Genomic DNA, 27,745 nt, shown 5'->3' with positions numbered 1-27,745 from the left:
TCTATATTTGCCTAGTTTAATTCTCCCTTTATCACAATTCTATACCTTGTCACATCTTTGCAATTTCCTTCAGTTTGGTGGAAGAAGAGTAGGAGAGTGCTTCCAGGGAGTCAGAGGGATCTGAACAGGCTGGTGAAAACCATTATCTACAGGAGACATGCCCTCTGTGAGGGCTAAAGAGGCACTCCATGGCAACAACCAAGGTGGCAGGTAAGTCACTTAAAGACCTGAGTGCAGTATATGAATGCCTGCACTTTGGAGAAGTCTTCGGTCATTCTACCTGCTCTTGTAGACTGGATGAAGTCTTCTTTGCTTGAGTATGGAATTTGGGCACCATCTCGAATGCAGCCCTGAGAAAAACACTCTGAGATGTGGCAGAGATCAGCAACAAACTGGAATGATCCTGAGCCCTGGGAGCTGAGAATGACATGATCTTGACTTCGAGGACAAAGCACACACATGAGATTGTATTTGAGGTCTTAGGAGGTCAGAGATCTCAATTAGGGCAAAGAATGAATGAAATATTATGGTCTCAGGGGAAAAGGGTTAGCAAAGGATGTACTGTGAGTAAATAAGAACTGTTGTTTTCAGACCCAAAAGGTTGAAAGTCTTACTCCAGATGAATTTTGAATGCTGCTTTACTGTTGATATCATTTAGAGGAATCTTACGCCATAGAAAAGATATGTGGACAAATGAAAATCCTGCTGAAAAGCAATGAATCAAGTTTCCCAATGGATGCTAAGGAACCTAAAAATATGCATGAAATTGCTCTACTCTGAATTAAGCCAAATTTTGTCCATCTGTGTGGGGTATAACAAGTCCAGACACACACAGCGGTACACCCTGAACTCTTAAAAAAGTTTATTAAATTTGACCAAATGCCACAAATAAATTGATATAAATACAGATGCTATGAATAAAATAACATGAGATGTTGTGTGAAATTACCAAAGAAATCACCACTGTTACATGTCAATATAACACCTATATTCTGTACCTAATTCTTATTAACCCTCAACTATAATCCATGACATATACTCACTATACTTCTCTCTGACTCTTTATAGGCGATCAACTTTGTCTATAGTTCCCCACCTACCCCCACCCCTCCCACAAGTTGTTCTTTAACTATTACTGACTCTTTAACGTGAGATGATATTGGGCAGAGCTCACTCTGGCAATCACTTAGAATGTAGTACATTTCAGTACAAGTTGCCAAAATTTGTCCTTAATCCTCTTTACTTCATAATCCAAAGTCACAACTCAGACAATTGGATTGACTCAAACTTCCCTTTTGATTGTACCTTCTTCATCCTGTTTTCCTGCTGTAAGGCCATTAATTGTTTGATTTTGAAACTGTTGTTGTCTACCCATTATCACAACAAGATGATTTGAAAGTTGGAGCTTATGACATTGTGAGAAGTTGTGAGTGGGTTTCATGCCAGAGATGTTTACCACTTTCAAAGGCTGCTGGGGGTAGGAGCAGACACACCAGAGCCATCTTGTTATTTGTGCAGTGACTCTTGGTGACGTTGCCACATCACAGGGTTTCCAGCAGGAAGAAAAACCTGTGTTTGTATAAACACATTCCTCAGGATTTCCTTTCCTCCTGTAGCCTGTTTGAAAAACTCAGCACTGACATTGGGTTCCACACAGCACCATGGGACAGATATTTGGTGAATTTTGGTTCACCATCAGTTAGGTAGCTCTTGCTGAAGGAATTTGACCATAAATCTTCCCAATGCAGCAGCAGTCTTGTCCATATCTGACCTCTTCACCCCATTAAGGCACCATCATCTGCAAACCATACTCCATTCAAACTCACCCAGCTCTCATTCATCACAGCTAGGAGATCCTAATTCCAAGCCTTTGACAAAACAATGTCTGTGTATTTTTAATAGGAAGCCATGCTTTGACCTCTCCTTGGCGCCAGTGTGTGAAATATAGCTTTGCGTTCAGTTCTGGCAGTCCTGGATGCTACCACAGTGGCAGTGTTGTATGGAGAGACTGCCTACTGTGTCACTGAAAGGTACTTCCATGTGAAATTTGGGGGTATCGAGTGAATGGCTAGGCCTGCCCATTTATTGTAATTATTTCAAGCAATGTTACACAGCATGAGACTTTTTGTAAGTAGCAGGAAAAGTGCAGATGGACTTGCTTTTTGGGATGGTTGTGTAGTAAGTGTTATGTTACTACTTGAGAGGGTCATTGCCCTTTCCCAGCTAACAAGAGGTGTAAATTGTTCCTTTATTCTGCCCTGGATCTGGTTAGGATGAAACTTTATTGCCAAGAATAGAGAGAAGGAAAGATTTCACTCTATAGGCAAGCAGGTGCTTACTGCATAAACTCAATAGTTTAATTGTAGCAAGTCAGCAGAATGGTCAGAATGAACTTGATGGTTTGAAAGACTCAGTTGATGTGAGCTTTATGTTGATCAAAATCAAACTGATGTGGCTGATTATGAATGAAGATAATCTGCAGTCTAATGCTGATGGAAATGGATGGGGTGCTTATAGAGGCAAAACCTATACCCATGGTGCTCTGTGTATCAAACTGAATCATGATTGTATTTTAAAGGAACAAAAGACAAATGTCATCAGTTAGGCCTGTTGCTGGTTTGGATGTAGGAATAGGGGATAGTTGAACTTAGAAAGAAGGATATCACATCATTGTGTTAATTTCCCACCTGTCTGTGACAGCAGAGGATCTTCACCACACTTTTTTTGAGTACCACTGATGGGAAGAGGACACAGAGTCAGCTGCCAAAGATTAGGTGGCCACATTTCAGGCAAGGCATGGTGCAGTTGAGAGCGATACAGACACTGCAGATGCTGGAATCTGGAGCAACCTAACACCTGCTGGAGGAACTCAGCGGGTCAAGCAGCATCTGGTGAGGGTGGGGGGGTGGGGGGGTTGGGTAGAGAAAGGAACTGTTGACATTTCAGCTCAAAACCATCAGTCTGGAGCAGTGGAGCTCACAGCTCTCCCAGTGGTGGTCCAAGATCAATGAGTCGGTATCTCCTGAGCCCCACAACGGTTCCAACTTGCCCTTCGGACCATTTTGTTCTAAATTGTGGATGATCTGTTTTTCCTCAAGGAAAACTGGGGCAACTTCCCTACTTAATCCAGGTTAAATCACAGTCAGGAATTACAGAATCCCCCATTTTCAAGTAAAAGAGAGGTTTCTACATAGTTTTCATGAGGGCAGTGTCCCTTTTCATGGAACTTAATCAAGGCAACTGCAAGATTTGAGCCTGTTACCCAACAAAGTCACTATTCAGAACAAGTCAGTCTTTATTTGATTCTTTTAATCTCTCTCTCTCTCTCTCTCTCTAGTTGCTTTAGGGTTCCACTTGAAAGTTCATGATATTGAAAATGTAGCATGCAGAAGAAATTGTGAGATGTATTGAGAATCTATTTCACACCTTGTGTCACTAAGGCATCCTGTGTTTTTTTCACTTCTATGCCCTTTGGATTTCAAAATTAGTTTCAAATCTCACGTACTCCTCAGTGGAAACAATGACACTCCTGCTTGGAAATTCTGACTGAGTTACTACAACAACATTTGCACTGGTTTTATGGCCAAAGCCTTTGGTGTTCTAATAGCAAGATGGAAATCACCTTGTGGAGTTTGGGTTGCCAATTCCGATTGGAGGAATTCTTGGCATCATCGCTATTTGATCTCCTAGCTATAACTGTCCCACCAAGTTAAACAGCCATTTAACCAATATATTTTTTTAAATAATGAATGAAAATATTTGAAGCAAATTAAAAGCAACATTTTTGTTTTCCTTTCCATATGGACTGCCTGCAACAAGATCCTGGAAATTAGTCTTTAATTCTTGGAGATCCCAGGGCCATCCTATAGGATTAGGTACCAAAGCTCAAAATAATAGTCTTTTGTGGATGTGCAATAAATTTTCTGGGCTTCTGAGCTTTTACTTAACACTGTGTTTTTGATACCCTAACAATCTTCTTTGGGGCTGAATAATCCTGTTCTGAAAGAGCTGTCCAGAAATTAGACAAATTCTTTTTTCAAATTGAGTTCCCTTTCTTTTATCAAAACAAAAAAAAATTGCTGGAAATGCTCAACAGGCCAGGTAGCATTCGTGGGAAGAGAAACAGAGCTAATGACTTAAGTCAAAAAAACATTAGAACTAGTTGTCTCACAAAGGATCTTTAATCTGAAACACGAACGCTATTTCTCTTTCCATGGATGCTGCCTGACTTGCTGGGTGTTCCCAGCATTTTCCGCTTTTGTTTCAGGTTTCCAGCATCTGTAATATTTTTGATTTCCATTTCTTATTCTTCTGTGACTTGAGAGTTAGAGGCAGTCATGTTGGGAGGTTTTCAAATAAATTTCTTCCTTCACATTACCACTGCCAGAACATGAGCCGCCATGATTTCGATGGGACAGATGAAACCTCTAATTTCAATATTCAGCTGCAGAAACTCAGCCTTCAGAGCAGCTTGCCTGCATGCCTCCCATTTTGATTAGCAGAGACAAGAGAAGTATTTCAAAAATGTTTCAAACCTTTTGGTATTCATAGAGTCAACAAGTCTTCATAGGGTAAAGCAGTGGCTTGTGTTTTCTATTTTTCTTTTTCATTTGTACCTGCTCATCAACTCTACAATGATAAATAAAATAACAGAATAATAAGAGTCAAATTAATCCATCCATTATGTGGCAGACAAAAAAATTATATCTGCACTGTTGCTAAAATGACATTATTGTACAGCATGGTAAGGCAGTTTGAATACATGCTGTGTGGTAGCCTTTGTAGTCCAGTCTGGTACAATCAGAATGGATCTAAGAGGTTTTTCATATTATTAAACACCCTATGGGGTTTGAGGAGATCTATTTAATCTTTGAACAAACCAGGAAAGAATTTGTGATTTAAGAATAGCTAGGAAATTAATGTGTAATATGACTATTGGGTTGTGCTTCATGGTGTATTGTATCACCAGATTAAAACTCACTTTTGAAATGGTGGAAGCTCAATAATTCGTTACTACTTTTTGCTGCTACCTTGCTTTTCCTCATCTCTGGAAGTAGCGGATTGTGCACTATGGGCACAATTCACACTAGGAGGCCCTGCTTTGATGAGTATTTCAGATCATGATATACAGCAGAAGAATGTATGTGTACCAAGCCTTCCCCTAGGCCCGAACTCTGGATCAGATCACCATTCTTCCCCAGTATACATCTTCACCAACAGTCCTCTACCCACACTCCTCTTTAGATCCTCACTTCAGTGTCTAAGATCGATGCCTTATACGGAACATACAGAACTCTGCATTCTCCAAATGATCCACTTCTTTCCAGAAGCATTTATCTCCATGAATCAGTCTTAACATTAAAGCAAAACATTGTAATTAAAGGTTAATCTGAAATGATATTGGAATTAAGATTACAGTGAAAGACCACCCCCGCCCCTCCGAACCTCACACATTCTATTGAATTTTTGACAATGTATGTGAATTGTAAAAGTTCAATGCTTTCTCTTGCAGAACTTTTTATGCTGCCAAAGTATCAACTGCACTCATGACAGCGACTCACTTTGACCTACTCATGCACAGTGGAAAACTATGGGAGTCTCCTATTGTGTTGGCATAAACACAACCTACAATGTTGATATCGGGAACACACAGAGCCTGCTGAGTGCAACCGAGCATTCTGATGTTTGGGACCTTCTGGGCTTCAGGCATCCAGCTGGGTGAAAATATGCAGCAAAGCCACTGTGGTCCTCTGGATTTGCTGCATGCAGACTGGGAAAAGGTGGCAGATAAATGGGAGGGATGGGTGCCTATGCTACTGAGATCAATTACCCCAGAGCAGCTCCAAATAGGAAAGTACAACAGCATCCTTTACGTGCTTTCTCTCCATTCATTGTCTCTTGTAGCTTGTGTCTTTTTCCACCCACTGTATCGCCGTGGCTTTTTACTTTACATACTTGATGCAGACTATTCAGTTGTCATGGTAATTGTATTCTTTAGCTGACAGAGGTCTGCAGGTTGTATTTCTGCAGCAGTGTCAAAATTCCAATAGGACGGTGTGAGGATGTGGGGGGAGGGGATAGGGGGTTGCACATCAATCTTCTTTATTCTAAGATCATTACAGCTTCAGTCATGTTTGAGATCCTTTAATTGCCCTTGCTTGTTTTAGAATATTCAGTGCTAAGAATCACGGAGACTCGCCCTTGGGAATAACTGCTTCAGGAAAGAAGTGATCATTTGGAGCCTGCAGGGTTCCGTTACTAGTGAAGCATGTCCAGTATAAGGCGGTAAGTTCTGTTGTTGATCCAAGACTGCTGAATCATTCAAGATGTTTGCCATCTGGAGCTTTATTGGTATTTTTAAAATCCAGTGTTTCCCACTAACATTCTTCATTTCCATTTTACGTGCCCCAACTTTTTACGGAATGCTCAGCAATCTTTTCTGAGGTCTCTGCCCATGTATTGTCCCTCGGCTCAGAGAAAGATTGATCACCTGTGAATCTGGCTGACCCATGAATATACATTTGGTAGGACTGAGCTCTTGCTCCCCAGAATGGTACTTAATGAACCAAACATATTGTGCAGAAATATAGGGATGGCTGTGCCGATAACCATGTTTGCAAAAAGGCATATAATGGCACATTTTTTATAACCCCACCCAGTCTTCAACCTAAGTCTTGTTGTGTTGTTTCTGTGGAATTTACTTTTGCTATATTCTGATTTTTTTTTAATGTCTATTTTTCTGCTATGCTTTTATCTCTGTAAACCAGGGATATGCAAGATTAAGGTTAGCGGATAGAACTCTGTCTTTGGTCACTAATGCTAAGTGATCATTTGAGTACTGGCAGCTCCTTTCATTCCTCTTCAAACCTTCAGCCTCATTAAAGTCAAAGGAGCCAAATATCAGATGGGAGTAGTATGAGTGACCAATGGATGGCACCCTTTTTAGGGCTAGTGACCAAAGATGGATTACTCCCTTTAACACCTCATACTGAGCAGGAAAATCTTCAATAAGGAAATAGGATACAAAAGATAATTAGGAGAACTTCGTATGTATTGAACTAGATAGCCATTGCTCTTTCATTCCTCGCCAGGCCTGCTTTGCCTTCATGAACATCTGATTTCTCTCTTTATTGACTCCAGCACAAGGTAAATTCAAGTTGGGTGTAAAACAAGTGGATTTGTTTCTTGTCGGGGTGGATTTTGTTAATTGGTTTATAGCCTGGAAAATTTTAGGATTTTATCCACATTTGAGAGAGAGAAACTTTATTCCGCTGATGGGGAGTCAGATACTGTATAAGAAGAAATAATCTTAAAATTAGAGTCATTGAGGAGGGATGTTTGAGGTGGTTTAACAATTGAGTTGAATTCATAATTAAAAATCTGAGACACATGGAATTTAGCTGGCCGAGGAGCAAGGTGGTGAAGAAGTTAGAAGGGAGGTCAGATCCTCTCACTGAATGGTGCAAATGGCTAAAGGTAACTTCTGATATGAAGTTTCTCGTGTGGGAGAGGGTGGAAATTCCACTTAACAGCATGGGTGGAAAATTATTCAGTGTCTGGCTCTGCCAAGATTCCAGATCATGTAGATCTGACTCCAATTTTTTCTTCTGGTAGGATGGGGGTAAGTCTTCTGCCTGCTCCTAACCACCTCAAGGGTGCATTCCTTAGGGATGTCTGGACTTTATTCTTGGAAGATCCTTCCCTATATGCTCTTGAATGGCTTCAATATACTTCACACAGGTTGTGGTCCATGACAATTCCCTATGAGGCTGCAAACAAGAGCAGAGTAGGGACTCCCAGAAGAGAATGAAAACTTCCCTTTGCATTAGATTAGCTCCCATGAGAACTGGGTTTTAAAAGATCCTGGTTCAGTCTATTTGGTGATTCAGGTAGAATGCCGTGGGGCAACTGAATTAGAAAGCAAAATTGGGTTGAGTTAGGTGGAAAGAAAACTTAATTTACCTTGACAGGTAATAGATACTGGCCCAGGAGGACCATTCAAGGATTAGATGGCTGTTTCTTCTGGTCTCCCACCCTGAACAGTGCCAAAACAGAGACCAGGTTTCAATTTGGATATGGATTCTGTGTGTGAGATTGGCAGGCTGATAAATTGTTAGAAAACCAGGAAGAACTCTTCTCTCAATTTTCCTGTTAAATTTAAGTATAGGACTACTACATTTTTTTTTCTTTTTGACTTTTCTGCTCATTGGCAACTTGGTTGACAGGCTGAAAGCCTTTCAGGTAGGAAGCCTGCCTCACTAGGCCAAGGCAACAAGAGCAGGTAGGTGGGAAAGTGTTGCATTGTGGGGCAGGGAGAAATTGTGGAACATGGATCTCAAGTCGCAATCACTTAGGAGAGGTGAGGGTGCAAAGATGGTGTCCAAACACAAGAGGAGAGGTCTAATATGGTAGGTTCTGGATCAAAGGGGGAAATTGATATTGGTCCTTGTTTTGAGGTGGGGTGGTCTGATGGGATCTAATTGCGTGGAGAGGTTCTGATAGTATTCAGGGATATCGTGATTTTGGGGGAAGGAGCCCAACGGTACTCAAGTGATGGAGGAGTGGGTGGCCAGGAAGTTGTCCAGTGGTGCTGGGGAAGAGCCGATGGATATTAGAGAGCGCAGAAGATGGTTGGCAGTAAATTTACACACAAGCCCCCCAAAATAGCAATGTGATAATGGGTGGATAGGCTGCTTTGGGAAAGGATGTATATCAGGATTCCAATGATAGCTCCCCTGGGCTTTTTAACATTAGTGTCTTGGAATCTACAGTATTACACCCAGTTTAACAACTCATGCAAAAGGCTTGAAGAAAACTACCTGAGTGGAGTGTTGTCTGAGAACTTGGTGCTCAAATCTGGAGCAGGACTTAAACACATAACCTTGTTGAGGGAAGGATGACATAGCTACTCTCCAATGTTTATTAATTGGTTTTAATCTATCTTGAAATCCTGTGCTAACATGAGGGGACATAATTTTAAAGTGATTGGAGGAAGGTATAAGGGGGATGTCAGAGGTAAGTTTTTTACACAGAGAGTGGTGGGTGTGTGGAACGCACTGCCAGCAGAGGTTGTGGGGGCAGATATATTAGGGACATTTAAGAGACTCTTAGATAGGCACAGGAATGATAGAAAAATGGAGGGCTATGTGGGAGGGAAGGGTTAGATAGATATTAGAGCAGGATAAAATGTTGGCATGACATCGTGGGCCGAAAGGCCTGTACTGTGCTGTTATGTTCTATGTTCTAAAAGTGTTCAGGTGGAATTATATATACACCACCTTCTTCAAGCACCAGTGATCCATTCCATTTATATTAAATGACCCAGTCCTCTGAATTTTAAAGGGAGCCCTCAGTCATAGACAAGAGGTATTGGGCCTTTTGTGTCATTTCCCTTCCACCTCCAGTTCTCAAGGGACTTATTCACGTGAAATATGATTTCACTTCCACTGACTACTCTCTGGTATGCCTTCAAGTGGCCAAATGTGATCCCAGACAAATGGTGAACTACCTGTGCTTTTCCAACGTTTGCTGGTTTAAATCCAGAGTGCCTCGTGTCTTTGGGGAAATCTCTTCTGTAAACTATGAATCGTTAAAGCTACTTGTGCTGTTTGTGATTAAAAAACACTTCAACAAGGGAAGGAGAAAGTTTATCTGTTAAATCTTGCTTTTTGTGCAGGAGACTAGCTGTACTTCCATACTGTACTTTTATCGAGTACAATTTTACACCAGTATCCAGAAAGGAAACATGTCATACTCTTTGAACTGTTTCTGTGGTATTGCCATATCCATCCTGTGTAGGAATGCTTGCTGCTAGATTTGTCACATGACTTTATTTGAGCAGACAGTCTGGAAATTTCTGGCAGTCACAATGGACAACAAAGGTCAGGAAATGTGCTGAGCAAGCGACCCTTCATTCAGTTGGCCTTGAACAATAACCCAGGCTGAATAGATCTAGGGTGCGCAATGCACAGCCTATGGAGTGCATCACTGGCAAGCGTTGCAGTAAGGTTACCCACTCATCAACCAGTGAAAGTTTGCTGACTGCCCATAAAATGCTGCCATTTTCTTTGCCAGTGAATACACAAGCATCATCTGACCAATGTACAGAGACGGCAAAAAGAGGTGGACCAATGAAAGGTGCTCAATCATTGGAGACGTAATGTCTGTCCTCTCACCTCTTCCCTTTCTACTGTTCCAAGACCCAAACAGTCCTGTGGATGAAGCAGTGATTCACTTGCACTTCTTCCAATCTAGTGGGGCATTTGGTGTTCATTGTGTAGTCTTCTCTATGTTAGCGAAATCAAACGCAGATTGGTGGCTGCTCTGTGGAGCACTTGCATTTGGTCCAAGCCTGAGTTTCCTGTTGTCTGCCACTTTAACTCTCCTTCCCATTTCTACTCTGACATTTCTTTCTCAAGGCTTCCTGCACTGAGACAAGGCCCAACATAAGCTTGAGGAATAGCACCTCATTTTTCATCCAGAAATGTTGCCCCTTCTGGCTTGATATTAAATTCTAGAACTTCAGGTAACTCACTTTCTCTATATGCATCAGGATGGGCCATTTCTGCCATGATATTGGTTGAGTTTTTCTCTCTCCATTAGCCCAGCCTGACTGGCTTGCCTGCCCTCCAGGTTTGCATTTTGCAGCCCTTTACACTCACTTATTTGTATCCTTATTCTCTACTTAGTACTTAAAGATGAGATGAGAGTAGAATGGAGGCTGCAAAGTCACAGGCAGATGCATTATAGAAAACGTTTCTTCAATTCTGACCACTGCAGGACTAGCTCTTGATGACTTAATTTTTGTGTGGATGGTTTTGTACTCTAGGAAAAAATTGTAAGGTCTTTTCTACTAGGAGGGGTTTATATGGGTCTGGAGTAATTTAGACAAAGCATCGTTGGGGTCGGAAGTAGGTACAGTGTTTCAAAGGATTTTCTATTTAGTGGATTGTTTACATGGTTCCTTATACTGTGGGGATTATGTAGAGACTTAAACACTGGTCTGGTGTATTGCAGATGGAATATTTGTTGAGGTGTGAACTGTTGCAGGAATGGGCTTTAGTGTGTTGTAGCTGGATCATGAACTCTGGTGCTCATTGGCACCATACACATGAATGGTAGGTCCAATGCAGACCAGAATTGCCACTCCATGGCAGGAAACAATGTAAATTTGGGTGGTTAGTTGGGGGACTATAGGAATAGCCCCCAGAAGTTTGTGAGAAAAGGAGTCTAGATGCAATTGAGCAGGCTTTGGGATGGAGGGAGAGTGAGGATGGATCTTCTGCTCAAGAAATTCTGAGAAAAATAATCTTTGGAATCTTGCAATTTCCTCTTCTGGCACTTCCTGTTTTATTTCTGTTGTTGGTCTTTGAGTTCTATATCCCACAGGAGTTGTGTAATGTTGGAGGCTTCATGGAAATTTTTGATTTTGTTTTAAACCATTGGAAGATCCAGAGTGCTCCTTACTTCCATGGCATTTATCATTAATTAACTTCCAGAAATTTAGGATTCTTTAAGGATCCTATAACCTGTTTGCAGCCTGAAGTAATATTTGGTTTAATACCTTACAAAATACCTTGGTGCTGGTAACTAGGTCCACAAACTTAGCCTGTAATTCAGGTGTGAAGGTCTAATTTATATCCTATTTTATTACAAGGTTCCTTGCTGTTGAACTGGAATGAAGTTTTTTCAAGTTCTTTAGTTAGAAATTTGGGCTTTTCAGAAAAAGTAGTAACCTTCTTTATGACTGGAATTTCATTACAAGTTGTTTTCCATCATTGTTTTTGCAACAAGTGTTGAGTTACTGTAACTCTTCGACATAACAGAAAAGTTGTTCAATTCTGTTGCATGAAGATTGAATTCAATTACTCTTATTTCTTAACTATTCCAATGGATTAGGTTGCCCTTCAAGATAATACAAAAACCATAAATAAGAAAGCTCATTCCCTTCCAAACGCTTCAGTTATATTGCCTGTACATCTTTGGGCATAAGGGTGTTGTTTAAAAATCAGTCAAATTGGGAAAACATATTATGTTGAGATTTGTGAGCTGTTGTCCTGCAGAGAATTGTGTGGGCAGACTAAGTTGCTAGGCAACTATCATCCATGTGGCTCCACATTTACCTTGTAACAACGGGATTGCTATTAAAAAGGAAATAGCAGTGTTTCTGGGTGGGAATGTTGGTGGGAATTAATGTTAGCAACATCTGGGCCTGGTCACCTTAAAGCAACCTTGAGGAGCAGTGAAGTTCTAAAATAGGTGATTCATCTATACTGACTTTGTAACAATATTTGGGAGTTGGGGGTGGGGTGGTGGCACCACTAAACTGCTTTCATACTATAAGTTGATATCACAAGAATATTAACTAAAATAAGATTTATGTGCTAACTATTTGAATTTCACCCTCACAAATATTTCGTGGGCCTAATTAGTGTATCAACATTTTCAGAGGTGGATCAATGCAACTGGCATCTTTCTCCCAGTGCTGGGCATTGCCAAGTCTGACCATTAATATAATGGACCTAGTCAATCTCTGTTACAGACATCAATGAGGAGGAGTAGATTACTTGGCCCCTCAAGCCTGCTCCACCATTTAATAATATCATGGCTGACCTCAACTTTACAATCCTGTCTAGCCACTGTTATCTTTCACTTCCTTGCTTCTCAAGAGTCAATCTCCTTCTGCCTTAAACATACTTAAATATTCAATTACCCTTTGTGGAAGAGTTTGCATGAAATGATAACATTCTGTTAGCTTTCTTAATTACTTGCATCACCAGCATACTGGTCTTTTGTGAATCATGTAACATCACAGGTTTCCAATATCTTCATCATTTAGGTAACATGCTTCCTTTTTTCTGTCACAATGGACAATTTCACATTTTCCCACATAATACTCCATTTATTAGACCTTTGCCCGCTCGGTTAATCTATCTTAATCTCTTTGTCCTCCTCACAATTTGTGTTCCTATGTATCAGCAAGTTTAGTAACTGTACCTTTAATGCTTTCATCCACATGAATCATTAAAAAGTTGAGACTCCAGCATTAATCCCTGTGACACATCACTGTTTCCTGTGAGCCAGCCAATCTTCTATCCACGCCAATATGTTATGTTGTAAATAGTAAGCTTTTATTTTCTGCAATAACTTTTGGTGTGGCACCTTATCAAAAGACTTTTGAATTTCTAATTTTAATACATTCACCTTTATCCACCGCCCATCTTGCTTTTCTACACCACTCAAGTGCTAGCTCAGGGATTGCTGGGTCTCTGTTCGGCAAACCTTGATCTAGTTATACAGAGAATACAGGTGTATCTTTGTTCACCGGATAAACTAATAGGTGGAAAAAAACTTTGTCTTTTTAAAAAAATTAGTACAATTCTGTACAAATCCAAGGTGCTCTGCATATACTGAGAATCAAGTATCAATTTCCTGACTCAGAATATGGTATGTAAAATAAGTAATATTTCTCCATAATTACTTACATTTTATGATGTTTCAGCTGTTTCTTTATACATTTTAAAAATCAACATCTGGATGGATATGCTCCTGGAATTCCAAAGAAAAAGGTTATTCACACAGCTGTTCATCTTCCCATCTAAATGCCAGATATGATTGGCAAATGTGAAATATATTCGAAGTATTTCACATTGTAATTTACTGAACATAGCAAAAGCAACGGTCAGTTGTTCAAATTAAAGTGTTGGAGCAGTTGATTTTAAAATAAATGAACATATGTCAGGATTCGATCCCTCTAGGTAAGGCAATAAGGTTTTGCAGTTGCCAGCTGTTTGCATTCTAACTGATATCAGCCTTTCCTTTCCCTGTTCATGGTGTCAGCTCTGCAGCAGCAAAGTCAGCTGGTTTTAGAGCTGCTTCAGAATCAACCTCTGAGTAGAATTTAAGAATTATTTAATTCAAAGATCCCAAACAATAGGAAATGAACTGGGTGGAAGGCACAAAGAGTCTTCAAAGGAATGCAGACAGGTTGAGTAAATGGGCAAGGAAATGGCAGGTGGAGTTTGAAATGGGAAAATATGGGGTTATTCACTTTGATAGGAAGTGTAGAAAGGAACAATACTTTTACAACAATGAGAAACTAATAAACATTGGTTTGCAGATCGACCTTTGTGTGTTGGTTCATGAAAAGCAGAAAATAAACAGGCAAGTACAAGAAACTATGTGCAGTTTTGTCCCTGTACTAATGGAAGGATTGCATTAAAAATCAGTCATAATGCATATCTCTTTTTCAGCTGTGTACATATATAAATTGTTTCTGGAGTACAGTGATTTCTCAGGTCAAATTGGGCCATTGGAAATTCAACCATGCATTTCCAGGTGCATGTGTGCGTCATTTTACACATTGGTATTCTGTCAATACTTCTTGTAAGGCAAGCCCCCCGTTTCAAGAATGACCTGCTTCCATTCCAGTACTATGGATTCTGAGGTTGTCCCATTATTATCTAATATAGTTTCCATGCACTGAGCACTTACTATTCCACGTCTGCATATTACTCCATGCAAGTATAAGTTACTTCACTTGCTGTGGAGTTGCAAATTGTGCAATCATTAGCAAACAGCCCAAAGTCTGATCTTATGACAGAAGGAAGGTCATTGCAGGAGATGGTTGGGGTTAGGACACTGCCCTGAGGAACTCCTGGAGTGATGTCCTGTGACTGGAATGATTGAATTCTGACAACCCCAACCAGCTGCCATTGTGCCATTATGATTCCAGTAGAATTTTCCCTTTAATTCTATTGACTCCAGTGCACCTTGATTCCACACCTAGTCAAATGCTGCTTTGATGGCACTCTCACCTCATCTCAGGAATTCAGCTCTTTGGTCCATGTGTGGACCAAGGCTGTGATGAAATCTGGGGCTGAGTGGTCCTAGCAAAATTCCAACTGTGCATCAGTGGGTATGTTCAATGATAAATGCATGCCACTTGATAATACTGTTGACAACAGCTTCCATCACTTTGCTGATTATTGGGATTAGATTGATTGGGCAGTAATTAGCTGGATTGGATTTGTCCTGTATTTTTGTGAATAGGATTTACGTGGGCAATTTTCCTCATTATTGGATGGCAATTTCCTCCATGGATAGTTATCCATTAGTTAGTGCCACCTTTGGTCAATTATGATTCCAAGCTCAGTAGCTCCAAAACATTATGATTACTCTTTCCTTTGAACATGAACATGCAGGGAATGGAGGGATATAGGTCACATGACGGCAGATAGGATTAGTTTAACTTGGCATCATGGTTGGCACAGACATCGTGGGCCGAAAGATACAAATGTACAGATCCTTCAACATGTCCTCAGTGTCAATGACAATTAAATTTTTAACATATTGAAATGACTGGGGAAGAATTTGTAAAATATACAAAATCATTTCCCAGCAGTTCATGCTCAAGTCACTCCCTTAACAGTGATGGTTTCTCTGGATTTTTGAGGGTTATAAATGAAGGCCATGAGTCTTTTGATCAAATTTCTGTTAATGTGAGCACTGTGTATGTTAATAGACATGATAACATCATGATGCATGACACGCGGTGGGGAAATGGGACTTATGCTGGGATGAATTGTGACAAGATGTGTCTGTTCCAATTTCCTGATGGACAGATCCTCAACAGGAAATGGATATAAACTTTCCAAAACGTTTGTGTGTGTGTGTGTGTGTGTGTGTGTGTGTGTGTGTGTGTGTGTGTGTGTGTGTGTGTGTGTGTGTGTGTGTGTGTGTGTGTGATTTATACATAAAAAGCCACACAAGTTGGTCCAAATTTTAGGCAGCTGCCTTCAGGGCTTCAAGTATATTAAATTCAAGGAAAACCTGTAGAAGCTAACCAGCAAATTTGACAAATGTTATCATGGTGAATCAGGGCAACCTGACAACATGACACAAATATAAACTGGTGAACAGCAAGTTCAGGTCTAATGTCAAAAAGACTTTCTTCATATGAAGAGTAATCAGTGCTTGGAATAGAATTCTAGACAGTTAAGAGTTAATATAACTTTCTTAATAACCACTAGGATGCTATGATTAGAGAACTCTAGGTTTTTACTAGATTCAGGTGATCCGAGATGGGGATGAATAATTTCTCCTCTGTACTAAATCTCCTGGATCTTGTAAAATCTGATCTAATAGCTACATTATGAGCTTTGCTGCAGCAGAGGTAACTTCAGAACTCTGTTTTGCCGCATTTATTATTATTGCTTGAAGTGAATGGTCTGATTTGTGTTGGTAAGCTGTAATGTGTTAGGAAGAGTAGCTCTCCTATCCTCTAAATGCCAGTAACCATACCTGCACTTCCAGCTTGCTTTCACATGGCTGTGGTGGGTAATTTGAACGAGAGGGAGAAATGTGGCAGTAAGTTTATTCCTTATGTGGCAAGCTAGGTCAACATTTCTGACACTTTTCTATTGTCATATCAAAATTGACCCCTATTTAAAATTGTGCAGGCACCATAGACAACCCTTCAACTGAACTATTGGAGTCTTTACTATTAGCTGTAGCATTTGTGACTCTGTCAGAAGGTGCAATGTTCAAACATTGAGTGGACACCAGGACTCCTGATCTAATGGGACAGATGGGTTTGGGCCCAATCACCAGCCACAACGTCACCCTCACCCCTACACTCCTCCCCCCTTCACCCATTCAATGCCATGCATAAAGCATGATGAACTTCCTTCCATATGTGACTTACCATGGCTATGGCCAAGCTATGAAGGGTCAAACTACTAATCCTTATCTGAATCTTCTACTACTCCACATTGTTCTTTAAAGAAGAATGATGACTAGTAGTTTGGCTCTTCACATTATAAATGCTCTAATTGTGGACATAACCATGGTAAGTGACATCCAGAAATGGGGTCCATCATCATGCCATGATGGATCAGGTACCTTGGAACAAAATCATAGTAAACTGGAATGATATAGTGTAAAAGGAGACCATTCTTCCCATCACCTATGCCAGCTCCTTGATAGTGCTGTCCAATTTGTTCCACTTCTCTGTTCTTTCTTATAGCCCTGTCACAAAAAAGTCTCTCAGGTTTTTACCCAATGGTCTTCTGAAAACTACCTCAGCTCATATCACTACGATAAAATGATTTTCCAAATTTGCTCTGGTTCACTTTCCAATTACCTTAAACCTTAGGCCATTGGTTACTGATCATTTAGCTGCTATAAATAGTTTCTCCTGAGTTGTTTTGTTAAAACTATTTTTGAACACCTCCATCAAATTTCTCACCTGCTTTATGAAGAACCCCAACTTCACACATCTGAATTCCCTCATCACTTTACTGTTTGAGTAAATCCCTTCAGCATAATCTCAAATGCTTTGAGAGCATGGTGCCCAGAATATTCCAGTAACCAGTATTTCAGAAACACTCAGCATGACTTCCTTTTTGTTGTGCTTGGTTCTTTTAATAAAACTAAGAATCCCTTATTTTGTCTTATCTTGGCAGCTGCAAAGATTTGGATACATAGACTTCCAGATTTCTCTGTTTATGAAACTGCTTTAAAATTGTACTTTTCCGTTCACTTTACTTTTGTTGCCCTTTACTGCATTAAATTTCACTTGACGTACACATGCCCAATTTGTTTATGTCCTCCTGAAGTCTGTAATTTTATCCACATTTTGGAGTTTTATGTCATCAGCAAAGTTTGAAGATATTCTCTGTACACTCAAGTCCAGGTCACTCATATATATCATGAAGACTGACTGCTGGGAAAACTTGCTCAATACTTTCCTCCAGTTTAAAAAACAACCATTCATCACTCCTTTCTGTTCTGCCACTTAGCCAATTTTGTATCTTTTTTTTTGTTTACTCATTTTGGCCTTTATCCCCAGGTCCCCATCTTCTGTCTACTTAATCCAATGTCTATCATGTGGTACTTTATCAAGTGCCTTTTGAAAGTCCAAATACGCGTAGAGTTCATGACTGACATTACTTCAACAAAACATTCAGTTAACTTGGTCAAATAACATATATTGGCATCACTGGCAAAGCCAGAATTTATTAGCCTGCTCTGAGGCTTGGTGGGTTAATTGGCCACTCCAAGTTGCCCCTAGTGTGCAGCTTGGTGTAGGTTAGTGGTAGAGTCTGAGGAGAGTTGATGAGAATGTGGGAGTAACAAAAAAAAGAAATTTGTATAAATGGGTGGTTGATGGTTGATGCAGACTCATTGGGCCAGAGGACCTGTTTCTGTGTTGTTTGACTCTATGACTCCATGAGAAAGGTGGTGGTTAGTTGCCTTTATTTTTTCTGAATGTGCTTGTAGGAGAGGTGGGGCAGAAGGTGACTGCGGTAGTATGATATTTCTCAAATGCCATCCCTGTTGGTAAACAGTCTTGTGTGCTTGCTGCCCTAGACACAGGCACACTGAGATTTTACAGGGGCAGTGGAGCAGCAAGCTGTGACAGACCTCTCTGGAGAAGAGCCATATGCTTAATATCCGCGATTATATAAAAAATATTTTGTGCTCCACCCACTCAACCACTGATGAGTCTCAGCAGAAGGGAGAAGCTGCAGCTTCCAGGTTTCCATGGAAACTTTGCAGCAAGTGGCCTTGGGAACTGTTAGCTGTATCAAGAGCCTGGATGAATATCTAATTTTAACCATCACCTTCCTGGATAAACCAGAGCTGCTGACAGTTGAGCAATCTGCAGCTATCATCTCCAAGGTGAAAACCCCATTTACTTTTCATAATACAGCTCATCGCTCTGGTATTTTCCACTCCATTCTTGAATGCACCAGCTCTCACTGGATTAAGGTTGCTTAGGCACCAAGCACCTTCTGGTACCTCACCCAAATAGTGTGAGTGTAGACAGTGAGAGGCCATTTTCCTTAAAGTCCCCAAAAATGCTGTAGTTTGGCAAGGTTTATATCTATCCTTCTGTTTAATAACCCTGACCATGTAAAATACACTGGTATTCCTGGGGTGAACACTGATATAACATAGATTATGAGAAATTGAAAGCTTTTCATTTTCAGTTATTATATTATGCCTGTGCATAATTAGTTGGATATATTATGCATTCAGTTTCTCATCTAGTTGGTAATGGGGAAGGTGCCATAGACATTGGGTACTTGCAAATTAACCCTCTTCCAGTTCTCCCTCTCCCCAACACCCCCCCTCCCCACCGGCATGTTGCAGTCATGCAGATGAACATTAGAACATGAGTAGACCATTGCTGTAGGCCATGCAGCAGCCCAATGTTTGGCTCATAACTGGTTGAGGGGCAATTACAGATGGACAATAAATGCCAGCAATGTTCACACCTCATGAGCAAATACATCTTAAGAAGTCCCTTTACTTTACTATTCAGTTAGGTCATAACTGGTCAGAAGCTGTATTTACTCATGTAAGCTCTTATCCCTTGATACCTTTACATAATAAAATTTACCTATCTTGGTTTTAAAAGCTGCAACTGTTCCAATATTTACAATTCCAATTTGAATTTCAAATTTCTATGGAATTTGTCCTGGGATGTCTGCAGACTATTTATCAGATCAGAACAATATATCTGAGCCTTTATTCCATCTCATCCAGCGATATATACTTAGGATAGAACATTGATTCAGAATTGAACTTTGAGTGTTACTGTTTCTCTCCCAAATTTGGGCGGTTATATTTAATGACCCCCATTGCTGCCTCACAGATTAAGAATTTAAATAATAAACTTCCTGGTGTCCAAAGCTTTATATCAGTTTGTGAAGTAGATTTATGCACAGTTATTAAGGGAAAACCCACCTCAGATATGGTTTCAATTGGATTGCATCCTATCCATATATAGAATTTTGACTGATTTAAGATTGTTACTATTGCTGTTTGCATTTCAGTTACTTGAGGTAATGAGAGAAATTAAACACTTGTTCCCAGAATAAACCCACACATATTAATTACTGTCATATCCTTAATGCCATAAAGGTATCACATCACAACACATTGTGAATGAGTCAACCTCTTTGTATTGATAGCTAGTTATTGTAATTAATGATGTATATTTTAAAAAATGATCTCCTCTCTGCATTTCAACAAGGACCACATGAGTTCTGCACCTGCCTGATTATGTCTTGTCTTATTCCTAACTGAGAGTCAGGGTTGAACCCTACAGCTACTGACATTGTCCAGTGTGGTTCTAAGTTGTGAAAAACAGAGTACCACATTTAATTCCCATACAAATTAACATTAGCGACCCTGGGCAAAACAAATAAAAATGCATAGACATTGAATAGTGTCTATGAAGGCACATTATTGGGGAAGTGTGCAGGCTTCATGATACATTGTGTTCAAGCTCAGTGCTGTAAGATCCAGCTGCGCATATGCCCAAGGGAGAAGTCAGGAGTGGAGAGTGGTCTTGAGAAGGTGTAGAGTTGAAGGGAGGTGGGTGGGGTGGAAGTAGTGGAGGTTGAGGGAACGGGGAGGGGAAGGTGTGTCGGTGCCAGGGATGGGTATGTGGGTCAGTGAGCAGGGATCAGGAGCTGAGCTGTTGGCCAGGGATGGGAAAGTGGTCTTGTGGCTGAGGATGGGAAGATAGATTAGGGGCTGGGATTGGAGGGAGGGTTGGTTGGGGGCAGGAGGGACGGGAAGGTGGGTTGGAGGTGGGGGGATGGCAAAGACTGGTTGGGGACTGGGCTGGGACAGGAAGGTGGGTCATTTTCAGGTGATGGGAGGGGGGGGGGGTCAATAGCTGGAAGGAGGGTCGATGGCCAGGTTTCAGTTGGGGATTTGGTGCTGGGATTAAGTAGTCAGAGGTTGTTGGAAATGGATGTAGATGTGAGGTGCAGTTGATGGATATGTTGTCAGGTTGGAGGGCCAGTTCCTGGACTGATGGTTCAGATGGGGTCAAATTGGCGCAGGTGGAGTGGAATTTGAGATCAGTATTATGGAGAGACTGAGGAAGATCTCTCACAAGGGATGAGTATTTTGCTTGAACAAGACCTACCTGAAATATGCCCCCACTGCCAGACTTCATGGGCTGGGGCCTATTCAGGCAGCTCACATTTAAGGAACACTGAATCAGGTCTTACCCGTACTGTGAAGGGTTGCTACTGCAATGCAGCCTGCAATGCAGCTTGCAACGTGAGCTACAGACATGCATTTTGAATTTGTGGAAACAGAGATGTAGCCTGCCATTGGACACTACTGCTCATATCTGTGGAAATCAGTGCTTTAGAATGTAAGATAAACATTGGCCCTGGAAGAAGTCCCAGTTTCTGTGTGTTCCACAATAAGTCTCCAGTTTTCATTAAAATTCACTAATGTAGAGACCTCAATAACCCAGTTTCTTGGCAACCAACTTTCCATTCCTAAAACTATATGTGGGTCAGGATAAGACAGTTACTACCCAAATTCACAACAGAATAGTAGCCTGATGTGTGGTGAAGAGATGTGGCTGACCACTGATCTTGTAGAAGTCTTCTCACAAAGATCCTGTGAACTTGCAGTGTGGACTCACTCACACTGCCAGTTGTGGTTAGTTGTCTTCTGCTGGGCACCTGCAGTTTTTCAGTTCATGCCATCAGTATACCCGAGAGACAAATCTGACTAACGACAAACCAAGGAGCAAAAAGTTCTTAATTTTTAACTTTTAAAGCATTGTACAGAGAGTAAAGTTAAATATTAGGGCCTTCATAATGATTATGGCAGAAGATGAATTAGCATAAACAATAACATGGCACATTCTGTGTTTAACCGCACATATATATGTGTGCTCCAGATGTTGCTGTCAAATTTTTTCCATTATCATGGTGACTGTCAATAGCCCCAAGGTTATTGCTGTCTCAAATTCTAAGCTGATCTCACTTTGGCTGAGATGAGAAGCCATTTGATACAAAATGTGACCTGTCAGCAGATCCTCATGGCAACACTCTCAGCTGGATTATTTTACTGTTATTTGTGTATGGGTAAACAATTTGTCAAAACCTGTCTTCCTATTTGGCAACAGCCAGCTTCTGAAAGTGTGGGCCAAAGGATGGGGAATCATGGATCGGCACGTGGCAGAAAGTTACCAGAAGAGTGGGTTTAGACCTCCAAATTGTTCTGGTGCTGATCATATACCAGTTTCATATTGGTGGAATGGCAGATTTTCTAGTTTTAAGAGATATGATATGAGTTTGTGTATGTCTCTTTGGAGAGCCCAATCTCTATATAAACAGCTTCTCAGAGAACTTGTGGGCTCGTGCACCCAATTTGGAGAGTTAGGTCACCTGAAAGTTTCCTTTACTCCTCAGCAGGACCCTGCTTCTTTACTTTGGTGCTGGTCTTATTCCATGGGCTAGATTGAAGCAGGCAAGAGAATTCCTGTTTTCCGCTTGAATTTTATGAAGGTTGTGCAGCATTTAAAGTAGCTAGAAAATCATGTTGTTGCCAAGTAGGATTGAGGTATACAAACAAGATGTCTACCAAATGAGTCCAGTGTCTGAACGATGACAGCGTCTATCCCTTTAAATAGCTGTTTTCTGCACCATATCATCTATGTAACTTATAGGAATCAGCAGGATTATACCAAAATAAATATCTTGTGTATCTCATAAGATAAGGCATAGATTTAAGATCAGAGGTGAGAGGTTTAAAAGGGACATCAGGAGCAGCTTCTTCACACAAAGGGTGGTGCTTATTTGGAATGAGCTGCCAGAAATAGTGGTTGAGTCGGGCATATGAGCAACATTTAGAAGCCATCTAGATAAGTACATGGATAGGAGAGGTTTCGAGGGCTATGGGCCAAAAGCAGACAGATGGGACTAGCTCGCTGGACGACACAGTCGGCATGGACAAGTGGGCTGAAGGGCCTGTTTCCATGCTGTATGACTCTATGACTTCAAGTTAAATAAATCCATCATGCTCCTGCTTGTTTCTGACTGGAGCATGAAGTTGTGGTCTGCTCGAAATGTGCATTCAACAGGCTTTGGGTGGTAGGTCTGCAGGTCTCTTGCTATCTCCAACCTGCCGACGCTCAATTCACATGAAAACAGCCAAGAGATGAAGACAGAGGCAGTATCTTCATTGCATGTGTGTCAATAAGCATCTAGTGAAATTCACTCGATAGTGATTCTAAGTGTCAATCTTCACTTGTCTCACACTGGGCACCACAGGTCAAGTAAAATTCACTTATCACTGCCCCATGATTGATAATTTAACATAGCACAGACCAGGCAAGAACCAAACCCAGGTGCTTCCTGTTTTACACTTAAATAATTATTGCTGTAACCAGCTGAGCCATTGAGGTAATCACTTCTGGTCATCAGTTCATAACAGCTAGTTCGGAGCAGGTATTAAATTCTGGAACTTTCAAAAATATGGACACATTTGACATTAAAACAAGTGAAATCAAACAAAATTGTGACAGTATTTCTTCTATTTCTCATTGGGCATCGCTACCAGGAAGGAGTTCAAGCTGTGCCTCTCCCCCTCCCTCCCCTTTGTTCCTGTGGTACGCAGGGCCCATTTCCCATAGGAACTGTCTGTAATGATGCACCCTGTTCAAGCTGCGCTGGGGCCAGCACTTTGCTGCTGGCAATCTTCCAAACAATCAAGGCAACAGGGAAGTGGAAAGGGATGAGCTGCACCATGGTAATAAGGGATGATGGGCAACACCTATGAAAAAGAGCAACCGGGCCAGAGAAAGAAAAAAAACAAAGGTATTGTTTTGTTGTATCGTGCCGGGTTTCCCCATAGTCTACGGGTGAGAAAAATCAATTGCTGCACCACTTACATGAAGCAGGTAACAGACATCTTTGTTGGGTTGCTTTTAACAGAAATGCAGAGGGTTACTGTAAACTGGGACTCTCAAGCGGATTAAAAGATCGAGGAGGATTACAGTGTTAATTTATTCTGATTGATAGCAAAAATAACAGCAGGCAGCCATGTGTGATTTCTGAATGCAGCTTGTTGCTTGGTATCTGCTGACATTCTCCGATAAGGATTAAATCAGTGTCAGTACAGACCCCATACTCGGGCTGCTAAGTGGTACTTCTCTCGATGTCATTTCTTGAGGGAATATTATTTCTCTGGCAAACACAACCAGTCTAATAATCAATAAATAAATGACTGATTCCCAAATCATTACTAAGTATCCATGCCAGGCGGTGTGAAAATAGACAAAATTGTATTGGAATGTTACCATCTAAGGAGCTGAATATTAACCCACCCTTTAGCATTACATCATATTTGGCCTTAGTCCTGCACCAGGAACTCTAGATCTTCATTTGTACGTCTGCGTATGAGTGTGTGAAGGGCATTGAGGATAGGAGTAGCTGTGTGTGTGTGTGTGTGTGTGTGTGTGTGTGTGTGTGTGTGTGTGTGTGTGTGTGTGTGTGTGTGTGTACATGGACTCCGGTTTTAAACATTTAATTTTTCCTACGTATGTCAGAAGTAGACAGGGTTGTGGTGTGTTGGGGTGGAGTGGGGTGTGTGTTATTGGATCAGAAAGGCAGATACTATATTCATTCCTTAAGACGATGTATAGAAGGCAACTTTAAAAGTTAGCATTTATTTGTTACAACCAGAGAATTTTGGGGCATTTTTTTCAATTTTTTTCTTTATTCTCATAAACTGAGAGAAAATTGGTGAGTGGTGGCTGGGAAGGTGAAGTTACAGCCTTAATCCAGGATAAATTTTGGACAATAATATTTTGTTCGATCTTTATTGTATCTCAAAAAAAAGCAAAATTTAGCAAGGTACAGATAAATTAACAGCTCAGGGTACTTTACACAGTTGGATTTATCCTGCTCTTTTGGGCTTTAGTGACAGTTTGAAAAGTAACTGAAGTTTCCATGACCACAACAACAAAGAACGTTAATATCAGTAAAATACCTTTTCCAGGATTTGTGAGTGGACTATGCATTATAAAGTTACGAATTCTTTAATTTATGGTTAAGGTAACACAGCTGTCCTATTGTATGAAGGACAAATATTTTTAAACACTGTTTGAATTACGAAACAGTGAAGACTGAAGTTTAGTTCTGGGGAATGTGAGATAAACTGTATGTTGCTTTCACTGTGGGAGGTGTAGCTATTGATTGATAACATAACAGTTACTACGAGAGCTCTTAAACGTGTGCTTTCATCACAGGTGTGCTGTTTGCCCATCTGCGTTTCTCATTTTTGGTTCAAAAAACCAATTAAAGCTTGGAAAGAAATCACATTTTGAGTGATTTAGTATCACCAGATATCAAATGTTTATTCAGTAAAACTTGGTAAAATCTGATTAAAAATGCTCCAATGGATGAAACATTAATCAACAGTTTAGATTATGTAATGTGTATCACCAGTGAAATCAGCATATTTTGTGTCTGTTGTCTGTTGTCTGTTCCAGGTTTTGCTTTAAGCTTCTGGAGCTGATATTTCTTTGCTTGAAAAGTGAAGGGAGGGGGGTTGGGAGGGAGGTGGGTAGAGAGTAGGGCTGGCTATTCAGCTTGTCTAATAGGAAAGGCATGGTTTCACAAGGTCTGCAGATCTTGCACAGATTGGCCCCAGCCTGGATCATTGTAAAAACATGTTATATCTCCCAGCAAAACCTCGAGAAGGAAGGCACGACACAAGTGGAAAGGAAAGGGGACTGAGTTATGACAATGGGCTGATCTGAGTTTAGTAAAACAGAGTTCCTGCTCACTTCCTATGTTCCCGAGTCAACAGATTTGAAGGGAAGTTGCCGTTTAGTCTTGATTTTTTTGTTGCGAATGAGCTAATGGGATCTCTTAGCTTGCTGTTTTACAATGTGGTGTTAACCACATTTCTTACATGCTGGTGGCTGGGGTCCTATGATTTGGAGCATTTATACAGAGAAGATGGATTATAAATCGAATACCCTAACAATTTCTCGCAATATGGGAGGTAGGATTGACATAGTGTAAAAGTCTGAAAGTGTGCTGCATTCTGAACTATATTTTAGTACAAAAAATATTAAATTAAGCTCATGATTAAATTATCAAAGGTTAGCCACCACTTTATTACATAATGTTTAATGGTAGTATTTCAATACAGTGATAGAACAGTTTAATGTTTTCATGCTGCAATCTGTGCTTCTTTTATATACCCATTGCCTTATTTTCCTTTTAAATAGTAATAAAGACTTTTTGGCTATACCACAGGATGCAGTGGTGATTAAGACTAGATTGTGGGACTGATATATTATCTTTCCTATCTTTGCAATTTAATTGTATATTTAGAAAAGTCAGAAAAATATCTATGAATTAGACTTCATCAACGTTTAAGAACTGATCTTTATTGGCAAGGAGAGGGATTCAGCATTTATCATTCATTTTGGGATTTTATTCTCCTGTTATTCATAGTGAGTGGGGTTGTGTAAAGCAGCTGATAAACAGTCAGTCGTTTTCCACCTCACATTGACTGCTACAGAAATAAAAGCCAGGATAGGTGTAAAGCTGACTTTCAATACACTATCATGTAAAGCCGGAGTTAGCCCCAGTGTGACCACAGTCACATAACTGACAGCGATTCAATTTTTAATTAACTTGACTGCTATTATGTTAATTAAAAAGCTGTTTTTTCATATTAAAGCCAGGATAATGAATAAGTGGTTATAGATAACATGTACTAAAACCTAATTATGATTAAAGAGAGAGGGAGTTGTGGAGGGTGGGGAGGGGGGGAGGATCACATCAATTACCATTGTAAACCTGTGACAGTGGAATCCAAAATGTGATGCTTTTACAGGAGTCACTGCCAAGAGCTTCCTCCTCTGTCAATTATTTTATTTTGATGAAAAATATAATAAAATAAGAAACAATTTGAAATTGTTAACAGTTTAGTTCCGAGCTATACTTTGTCCTAGGTTTGAAAGGAAAAGCAGTTCTTCAAGAAAATCCCAAAATTATGCTTGCAAGAGGATATTAAATTGTTACTTCAATGCTGAGGGGATAACTGCACTGTATAGAGGTATTAAGTCCTTGAGATTCAGAAGGGCTCCAGCTTGTTCTCTTTGTGGCATTGAGGTTTACTAAAGTGATCTTAGTGTTGTAGGACAAAGAATGGAAAGAATGAGTCTGGACTCCTGCTTCTCATTACTTTCTAGTAAACTGTGCTATAAAATGTGCAGGTGTTGATATCTAGCCAGGAAAGACTAGATCTCTTTTCTCTTGAGAAAAGAAGGCTCCGGACGTCCCAACAGAGGTCCTTAAAATTCCGAAAGGTTTAGATAGAGTGGTTGCCAAGAGAACATCTTCACATGTAGGGAGAAGGAAGATTAGAGGATGTCTTTATGTAATGGTTACAGAGAGACCCAGTAGGGTATTCAGAAGTAAGCTCTTTACCCAAAGAGCAGTAAGAATGTGGAACTCGCCATCTCAGGGCGTGGTTGAAATGAATAATATAGATGAATTTCAGCGAAAGGTTGGACAAGTGTACAAGAGAGAAAGGGATATGAGGTCACATTGACAGATTCAGATAAGGAAAGACAGGAGGAGGCTCAAATGGAACATAAAAAACAGCATGGACTGGCTGGGCCAAATGGCCTGTTACTGTGCTGTATACCCCACATGATTTTATGTTATCCTATGATAGAATCAGGTTTGGCTTGATGCCACTGAGTATTCCATTCACACTTGTGGACTGGGCTTCCATGGAGGAATATTTACAGGAAGGTGGCTGGCTATGTGTCATCTTCCTCCCACATGTGACATCACTTCCAAATGAGGATGTCCAGCAAAAGTCAGTCCCAAACACAAAATCGTGAAGTCAGGACATCCTTGCTTTATGAGATTGTTACTGTGTTTTTTTT

The 27,745-nt window shown here is 40.5% G+C and overlaps 1 protein-coding gene across 5 annotated transcripts in view; it reads left to right on the top strand.

The window, feature by feature from the left end:
• Positions 1-27,745, top strand: part of nhsl2 (NHS-like 2) — a 242,222-nt gene that overhangs the window by 128,384 nt on the left and 86,093 nt on the right. Inside the window, exon 1 of one of the 5 annotated variants that reach the window (XM_052021952.1) lies at positions 23,528-23,645. The exons of 2 other annotated variants lie outside the window; for them this stretch is intronic. In XM_052021952.1, coding sequence (XP_051877912.1) covers positions 23,588-23,645 — 58 coding nt within the window. In that variant the 5' untranslated portion in view covers positions 23,528-23,587. Of the gene's footprint in view, positions 1-23,527; positions 23,729-25,567; positions 25,840-27,745 lie in introns of those variants that run through there. 2 more of the 5 variants (XM_052021953.1, XM_052021951.1) reach the window with 2 other exon arrangements.

Source organism: Pristis pectinata, chromosome 8 (genome assembly GCF_009764475.1).
Source record: "Pristis pectinata isolate sPriPec2 chromosome 8, sPriPec2.1.pri, whole genome shotgun sequence".
In the NCBI taxonomy this organism is placed as follows: domain Eukaryota; kingdom Metazoa; phylum Chordata; class Chondrichthyes; order Rhinopristiformes; family Pristidae; genus Pristis; species Pristis pectinata.
The sequence above is the reverse complement of the archived record's forward strand: the minus strand, read 5'-3'. Positions and strand labels throughout refer to the sequence as shown.